The 9,117-nt window shown below is 52.5% G+C and overlaps 1 protein-coding gene across 1 annotated transcript; it reads right to left on the bottom strand.

The window, feature by feature from the left end:
- Nucleotides 1-288: 288 nt before the first annotated feature.
- PEX10 (peroxisomal biogenesis factor 10) lies at nt 289-8,416 on the bottom strand. The gene is made up of 5 exons (XM_043998928.1): nt 8,220-8,416; nt 7,167-7,247; nt 4,932-5,338; nt 3,053-3,364; nt 289-1,016 (listed from the first exon to the last, which is right to left on the bottom strand). The coding sequence occupies exons 1-5, from the start codon at nt 8,329-8,331 to the stop codon at nt 948-950; spliced, it is 981 nt and encodes a 326-aa protein (XP_043854863.1). The 5' UTR covers nt 8,332-8,416; the 3' UTR covers nt 289-947.
- Nucleotides 8,417-9,117: the final 701 nt, after the last annotated feature.

Genomic DNA, 9,117 nt, shown 5'->3' with positions numbered 1-9,117 from the left:
AGAGAACCGCATCACCAGCCTGAGCGTGGGTTTCTCCAGTCACAGAGTAGATAGATAGATTTGGTCCAGTGGACTGAAGGATAGGTTTTGTTGCTTTGTTTTACAGGAGAATAACCTGACGTGCCCAAGATGAGCCTGGGTTGACACGCAAGCAAACCCTAGTACATGTAGAGAACATTTGGGGCAGTTCACCACTTGGCAACCAACCACTGAAACCGAATTGTTTGCATTTGAATGAATGACCAAGTTTTCTCAATCATTCACTCATAAATAAACCTGATAGTGAAATTATTATACCATAATATATACACAGACCTTTATTTTTGACTGCTTAGAATGTAAATTCGAAAGAATCTACTTTCAGATGCACATTAGTTGGGGGGTAAGGAAAGAAAACCTAAAACTTTGCTTTTTTGATAAACACAGTGAGCCCTTTTCTGAATACACAAAATGCTGACTTCTCAGAAACTGTTTTCAAGTAGCACAGAAATTGGGGGAAAGGAAGTTAGAAGGCTACTTGTCTAAAATAATCAACTCAATTATCCCACCCTAATTAGAAAGGAAGATGGGACATTCATACATTGGGCAACAGTGTCTAAGATCCAGGATGAATTTTCTGAGTCAAATGGAGCTTGCCTTGGTGTATATGTTCCAGTGCATATATGCATACCTGTTTGAAGTCCTCTCCTTGGATAGGATACTCCCCAAAGTTATTAAGTTAGGCCTAACTGCCCACTGTACCTCCCTCAATATCTGAGCACTGGACAAAGTACCTTATGCAGTGATTTCAAAAACAAATTAACTGAATAATTTCAGTGCAAGTTAAGTCACCCTCATGATTCTGGATAAATTAAAATGAACTCTGCTTTTGGTCCATTAATAAAAACATGATCTCTTGAGAGCTTCTTCCTTTTCTTCTGTTGCCCTTTGAGCTGGGTTTGTTAGCACTAACGATAATGCCGCAGGTAAATCAGTTTTTGTGGATGAAACTTTTCTCTGCAGAGGGGACATTCTGTCTGTGGGGAAAATGAAGATGGATCAAACTGTGCACTTAACCTTCTGAAGCTCCCGCTGCCTTCTAGGAGGAAAATAGGATTACATGCTGTGGGAAAGCCAACAACATGCAGGATATTAAAAAGCCTAAGCCCTTTTGTGCATTCACGTTTATGTTTGTGTGGTTTCCAAGATGAAGAAATGAAGATTACCTCGGCATTTCTTCCCTGATTGGACTAATCCAGCTTTTAAAATTTGTTATTGCAGTCTATTTAAGGCAAGAATGCCTTACATTTGCATTTTTGTCCCTGATTAAAATTAAGCAAAGTATTTGCATTGTTTTTAAAAGTCTGGCCAGTGAAAGTAACATATTCATCAACCTCACATAGAATTCAGACACTAGCAACCCCTTTCCCCCGCTCCCCAACTTTGTGGGAGATTGAGGTGGTTCTGTCACAGGCAAGACCCCAGGCCAGCCTCCTGGATGTGGTGAGAGGGGCAGGCAAGGAGGATTGGTTCAGAGTCCCAATTGTGCTCCTAGACATCACCTTTCTAAGCCTGTTTCCTCTCTAAAACAAGGAAGTTGGAAGAGGATTTCTGAAGCTCACAGAGCTGGTCCTAATTCCAGTGTGACTCCATTTCGGTATTGCATCCGCTTATTCTTATGAGACAGAGATTTTGCCTGGCTCACCTTTCACCCCAGAGACAGGGCCACTGAGTGCACACGAGGGTGTTCCTTCTAAACGTGCTTTCTACATCATCAGGCTCTGGGCACTGAAGGGGACAACTTGGGTTTTTCCTTAAAGGAAGCAATTCAGCCAAAATCAGAACCCCTGGTTCTAGTTCTTCAGTGTGTTTGATCCAGAAAAAGGATTCTGCTTTCAATTGGCTGATGCTATTTATTTTGGAAACTAGTTACCCACCTGTCTCTGCCCCATAGATCATTAAGATTCCCATGCTGAAATGCCCCTATCTTGACCGCTTAGAGAGAAGACTAGTTACTGAGTCTAACAAAACCACTTGTTTTTCATCTTCATCAGGTCTCCTGGTGACTGGGACAAATTCTAGAGGACTGAATACTGTAAGCCCTCACAGAAGTAAGAATGGAGGGGAAATGTAGCCATGTCTCCTAAGGAGTGGTTTTGTTACTCCTGCAGGGCCAGGGAGAAGTAGCTAGTTTTCACAAGCGGCTGCTTGAGAACTGAGTCAAAACCTGCACCTGGCTTGCTGAGGGTGTCCTGCTCTCTTTCTAGAATAATCTGTTCCCTTTTCACTGAATATGGACAGAGCCTGTCATGAAAACGGGCTGAAGAAGACCTGGGTTCCAGTCCTGTCTTAGATATCTCCTGGCTGTGTGACCTTACAGATGTCACAACCTCAGGGCAACTCTAAGGCTGGGAACTTATCCAGGACTCCCCCAGATCAGGAGGTTTTTAACCTGTGAGGTCTGGGGTGGGGGGGTGTGGTCTGTGAGCTTCTTTCAAGAACTTTAAATGTATTTGTTTGCTTTGTACTCTTACGTATGTAAACACCTCATTCTGAGAAGGGGACCAGAGGCTTCATCAGCCTGTCACAGGGGTCTAAGGATGTCAAGCTGAGGAAATCTTGCTTTGGCTCAGTGCTTACAGGAATGAGGAAAAGATAGATCAGGTTCACACACTGGTGGGCTAAGGTTCTCATCTGAGCCTCCCAGCTGCCCTGTAAAGTAAGCAGATGTTGCTGTTCCCCTTCTTAAAGAAGAAGAAACTGGGGCAACTGGATAAAGCACCGGCCCTGGATTCAGGAGGACCTGAGTTCAAATCTGGTCTCAGACATCTGACACTAGCTATGTGACCCTGGGCAAGTCACTTAACCCCAATTCCCTCGCCAAAAAAAAACCAAAACCCAACAAAAAGAAGAAACTGAAGCAGAGGCTTGAAGACTTGCGAAATTATCTCAGAGCTGGAATCAAGAATGAGGACACCTGTGCCACCATGGGCTGAAGGTGGGGCTCAAAACCATGCTCTAGGCGTTCCTCAGATGTAGCCATCTGAAGATGCCTCCACGCTCTGACCCTTACCTTGGTGTTGCACCACTCTGTGATGCACTCCCAGCAGAAGAGGTGGCCACAGGGTGTGGCAGTGGCTCGCCTTCGCTCCTCCAGGCACAGGGTACACACGGAGCTCCTGCCCACACACTTCTCTTCCACGTGGCTCTTGCGGTGGGAGAGGCTGCGGTGCAGCTTCCACTCCTTCCGTGCCCTCTGCCTCTGAGAGAAGCTGTAGACCTGGACGCCAACTGAGAGCAGGAGATGCAGCAGGGACACCGTCCCCAGGACCCCGTAGCTCCAGCGGATGCTGTGGTTGTCCCCAGGGAAGCCACGCACACGGAGCTGTGGAGGTCAGAGAGCCCCCCACCCCAGGATGGATGGGTCAGGTACTACGTTACAAAGGGAAGAACCCACAGTCCCCACCCTGGGTGGCTTTTATTGGGCTCCAGAGGCAAAGCCTGCATGTTAAGTCAGTACAGAGCCAAAGGGGGAGAGCAGCCGCACCTTTGTGCATCATCGATTGTGTGGCGGGGGTGGCATCCGGGCTGAACCTTGACTCAGTAATGGCAGGGAGGTAGGGGCTGGGGGGTGGGGAGATAGTGTAGAGTGAGAGGGGGAAAAGTGAATTTTGAAGCAGGAGCCCTAGAAAGCAGCCTGGAGCCAGTCTGTGTCAGAGGCAGGGTAGAAGCCAGGGCTTCCGGCTCCAAGGCCAGGAGGCCAGACAATCCCTCATTCAGCTGGGCTAGAGCACAGTGCACGAATGCAGTCACAGGAAAGGTTGGCTGAAGCCAAAGCTGAGGGGAGCTTAAAGGCCAGGCCAAGATGTTGGCATTCTAGCCCAGGGGCTACAGGGAAGCCTGTAGGCTTCTGGGCAGGGGACCACGGTCACTGCACCTCAGAAAGGTGGCTGGCAACTGGGCTGGGTCAACTAGAGCCCACCTGCTCAGCCAAGAATGGTCTTTCCACTTTTAATAAGGTCTTACTGAAAGATGTAAAAGCTGTTCAGGTGACCCTGCGTCATAGTGAAGACTCCAAGGAGGCTTTCAATGCCTGAACAAAGGTAGAGAGAAGGGGACGGTGGGAAAGGTGGTGAGGAGACAGAACAGGCAGGACTTGGCCAGAGACTGGAGATGAGGACTGGGGAGTCAGGGAAGGGCCCTGAGACAGAAAGCCAGAAGATGCACAGGTGGGCTTGGAGCAGGCAGGCTCTGGCACAGAGGAGGCAGCCAGTGACACCATGAGGCCCAGCCGGCCTCGACTGAATCTGTGACAGAGCTCCCATGAGCTTGCTCCATACACACGGTGTAAAGACTGCAGTGAGGGGAGACCAGTCCACTTCTGACCAAGATCCCAGCTGGGACTGGAAAGGACCAAAGGGGCCACCCAGGCCAGACCCAGCACTTTGCAAACAGAGACACACACTCAGAGAGGAGGAGGGGGAGCGGGAAGGAGGGAGAGGAGGGAAGGGAAGGGGAGGGGGAGGGGGAGGGGGAGGGGGGGAGTAGAGAGGGGGAGGAGGGAGGGGGAGGGAGGAGGTGAAGGAGGAGGACTTTGCCTGCGGTTGGGCTAGAGAATGGCCACAATGCCAGCCTAGGGTGTCTAGTCCCACCTGAAGGCTGCTGCCACTGACCTGGCGTGTGAAGAATGCAGGGTATGGAATGGTGCTTCCTGGTTAGTCACAGCATTCAAGGGCAGGATTACTACTGAAAATGGGGGGGTGGGAATCAGGCTGCTACCAGGATGGAAAGCCACCACCAAATGCCCCAAACTCAGTGGCAAAGGATACCGTGTGTCCCTCATCTGGTGTGACAGATGTTGCCCTTGGGGCCTCCCAGTCTGAAACCCGCTCTGCACTTGTGTTGGCCAGGAGGCCAGCTGTGCTGTCCAAGGGGAGCACGAAACTACTTACATAGGTGATGCCCGTGAACCTCTTGGCCAGGTGGTAGAAGATGCCGTGGATGTAGAACATGGCAACGTGCAGCCGGTGGAGGCAGGTGATGCTCTGCTTCAGAACGTACACAGTGCGCAGGAGCGTCTTCTTCTGCGCCTCAGACAGATGGCGGATGTGTCTGTGAAGCCACCGTCGCACCGCCGACCTCCCTCGGACACCAGGCAGGAAGCTGTTCTGCATGTGCCTGGAGCTCTCCACTTCTGTCTGAAGCTCCTGCTCGAGATGTACGAGGACTCTGTCCAGCGCATAGGGTACAAGAGTGTGCAAGGAGACCAGCGCGGCTCGGCGAAGCCAAGACGGGACTCTTCTCTTAGATGGGTCCACCTGGATGATGTTCACATATTCTTCACCGAGAGTCTGGTACCCTGTAAGGCAACAGTGCATGGGACGTTGGGGGCGCTGTTCTCTCCCCAGATGGTGGCTCCAGGCTCTGGGGGCCCAGAGCCAACATGCAGGGGCTCTCCTAGTCAACCTGAAAGATGGAGTCTACCCTCGCAGCTCTGACACCTCCCCACTCCAGCAGACCCACATCACCTCTCCCCAGCACCAGCTTATCAGCCTCCTGATGGGCTCCTCTCCTTCCACAGCAATCTGCAGACCACAGGGCCAGACCCCAGACATCCCTCCCTACTGACTTCAGGATAAAATGTGGATTTGGGGGCAGCTAGGTGGTGCAGTGGATAAAGCACCGGCTCTAGCTGAGTTCAGGAGGACTTGAGTTCAAATCTGGCCTCAGACACTTGACACTAGCTGTGTGACCCTGGGCAAGTAGCTTAACCCTCATTGCCCTGCAAAAAACAAAAAAACCCGTGAACTTCTCGTCCTGGAGAGTCTGACAAACTGGCCTCAAGCCGTTCTCACTACCTTCTCACAGAGCGCTGGGCAAATTAGGTCTCAGACAGTCACTAGCTGGGTGACTTCAACAGGTCACTTTACCTCTGTGCCTCAATTTCCTCATCTGTCAAATGGAGATAATAAGCGGACCTATTTACAGGTTTGTTGTATCAAACAAGAAGACACGTGAAATGCTTTGCAAACCTTAAAGTGCTATACAAACTCGAGCTGTCATTATTAGGGCAGCTGGGAGGCACAGTGGATAGAGCACCAGACCTTGAGTCAGGAAGACCTAGTTCAAATCTGCATCAGACACTACCTAGCTGTGTGACCCTGGGCAGGTCACTTCACCTCGTTTGCCTCAAATGAGCTGGAGAAAGAAATGAGAAACCACTCCAGTATCTTGGCCAAAAGAAAACAAACCAGAAAGGGTTGTGGAGAGTTGTACACAACCAAAAAACAACATTATCGGTTTTATCTCCGCTGTTCTGAATCCTTCTCTTTGATGCCCTCATCTCCACAAGTGAGAACATTCTCTTTAAGGGGCATTTTGCTAATATTTCACCCTTGCCCTCAATAGGGTTCCACATACTTCACTGGCTAGTATCCCTGGGAGCTTGCATACAGTGGGTGCTTTAGGCATGCTGGCTAAACTGAGCTTAGTCATTTAAGTCAGCAGTGACAGGGCTGGAACTCAGGCCAAGTCACTTAATCAACTCTCTGGGCCAAAGGGCTCCCCAGGGATGTTGTAAGAGACCCATGACTCAGGGATGCGCAGGCATGGGGGATCAAGGTGTCCAGTACACACTGAGGGGCTGGGCTGGGCAGTGACTCTCCAGCAGGCTTTGACCACGGGCCTGGCTACAGAACCAAGAGTTGATGTCCGAGGCCCAGAGGCCCACCGCCAGCCGCACAAAGGCTGGTGGCAGGTCTAGGGGGCGGCCAAGGCACTATCAAGTGACTGGCAGGCTGCCAATGGCACATGTCCAGGCCAAGAGGGGAAGGAGGCACTGGCACTGCCACAGTGTTAAGAGGGAGGGCACAGGGTCCTTTCAGGGAGTCTAACCCTGGTCATGAGAACCACTTTCAGTCTCATAAGACGACTTCCAAGCTATGCATGTGAGCAACAAAACAGAGGAATGCACGTTATTTTTTGCTGCCCCTGAAGGTATTCTCCTAAACTGGGACCAGAGGAGGCCTCCCTGGTGCTGAACTGAGGAAGGAGGGAAAGGCAGAGGAGGGGTTGGAGAGTCCCCCCCACAAATCCCGCGGCCCACGGGGGGGCCCCCCCCCGCCCCCAGTCCCTGAGCCTTTGTGGACGAAGCCTCTATTCTCCACACCCCTCACCTCCCACCCTACCTGAAAATGTGGTGAGGGCGAAGTATACCACATCTGACAGCAGCTCAATCTCCTTCCTCCACTCTAGCCATTTCTTAGCACCTGAAAGGGCAAAGGGGCAGAGCAATCTGAGCAACCGGTCAATGCACACCTATTATCCTCTGCTGTGTGCCAGGCTCTGTGCCAAGCCCTGGCATGGAGGGAAGCAAGGGCAAACAGCTCAGAGATGGCATATACCATAAGGAGAACAGGCACTGGTGAGGAGTTCCCCAGGGTGGGTGATGGGCAGTGAGTCTGCAAAGACAGGCTGGGGCCAATCACTCCCGAACCAGACCCTCCCTCTCGCCATATTCTCCAGGGCCATCCCCCAGGCTGGGAATGTTCCCTTTCAGTACCAACTAAAATCCCACCTTCTACAGGAAGCCTCCCCCATTACACTGTCCACACTCTGTTAATGGTTTTCTATTTATCCCATTTATGCCTGGTCAGTATCCAATTATTCACAGGATGTTTTCTCTGTTAAGACTGTAAGCTCCCTGTAGGCAGGGGCTGCCCTTTGCCTCTCTTGGTATACCCAGCGCTTGGCACAGTGCCTGACACATACCAGGCACTTTAAAAACGTTTGTTGTTTGATAGTAAAGAGCCTTGGGTGCCAGAGAGAGGAGTCTGTATTTTATTCTCGTAGTAGTAGGGAGCTATTGAGAGATCTAGAGCTGGAGAGGAATAAACACTTCAGAAGATTGGTGAACGAAGCTGGCGGTGGGGGCGGGGCTTGTGGAAAACAATCTCAACAGCTAAATCAGAGAATCTAGGAGGCCGGGGCACACACGTGGGTCTACCCCGCCCCCTCTTCTGTTTTACTTTCCCTCTCACGTCTGCGAACTCGGGGGCTGCCCGGCCCCGCCTTCTCCAATCGGAGCCTGCGCACTCCAACTCCCGCTATGCCCCACCTAGTCCTTTCTCCCACCCTCGCGCACATCTGAGCCTGCGCACTCCCGCCCCGCCCACTACCTCCAGCAGTCGCCCCCGCCCTCGCGCCCACTTGCGCCTGCGCACTCCCTGGCCCGGGCTCACCTGCCAGGCTGTGCAGGGCACCTCCGGCTGCGCTCCGAAGGCTGCCCCGGTAATACTCATCCTTCTGCGCGGCGCGGATCAGCTCCGGCTGATTGGCGGGCGCCAGGGCCATGGCCACGACTCCTAACGATCTCCCGGCTCCGAGCAGGGCCCCACGGCGCCCAAAGGGCGGGGCCTAGTGACCGCCGTCGCGCGGAACCGCGTCTCGGGGATTATACGTCACACGTTCGCTCAGGGTTTGGGGCGGGACGGAGGAGGGGAAGATCTTAAAGGGGCCGAACGCTGTGGAGGCTCCGGGCTGGCGAGACGGGTGGGGTGGGGCGAGAAACGAAGATTTCGAACTTGGGGGTCGTGAAGACCGGGCCTGAGGACCTGTCTCTCAGTCCCCCTTTGCACAGGCTGCAGTGCAAGGCTCAGATCAAGCCACCTCCTACACGAAATCTTCCTCGATAACCCCTCCTCCCCCAGCCTCTCGTGCCTCCCCCCAGGATCCCCTTTGTGTATGTGTGTTTGTGTGTAGACGGGGTGTCCGGCCGTACCCACTGTCTCCGCCATTGAATGGAAACTCCTCGAGAGCAGGGATTGTTGTCTTCTCCCCTCCCCCACTTAATAAATGCTTGTCGATTGACTAATGGACCGTTTGGGTCCCTGGCTTTCCCTTGTCACCCTGAAATGCCAGCTCTGGTGCACATCTCCCTGCATCCTCCCGCGGATATGGATAGCCCACCCCGCACCTTCCCAGTGCCCTCGTGCGTGACCAGAACGAATGACCCCCGGCCTTGCACCCCTTACTCCCCGGTCTTGAATCTCCCACCCACCCCCACCCCCGCCTTGCACCCACCCAGAGAAGGCAGAGAGGCGGGGAGTTGTAGCAGAAAGATGCAGAAGCTGGAAGTCA

The sequence above is a fragment of the Dromiciops gliroides genome, chromosome 3 (genome assembly GCF_019393635.1).
Source record: "Dromiciops gliroides isolate mDroGli1 chromosome 3, mDroGli1.pri, whole genome shotgun sequence".
In the NCBI taxonomy this organism is placed as follows: Eukaryota; Metazoa; Chordata; class Mammalia; order Microbiotheria; family Microbiotheriidae; genus Dromiciops; species Dromiciops gliroides.
This window is presented reverse-complemented; position numbering and strand designations above follow the sequence as displayed.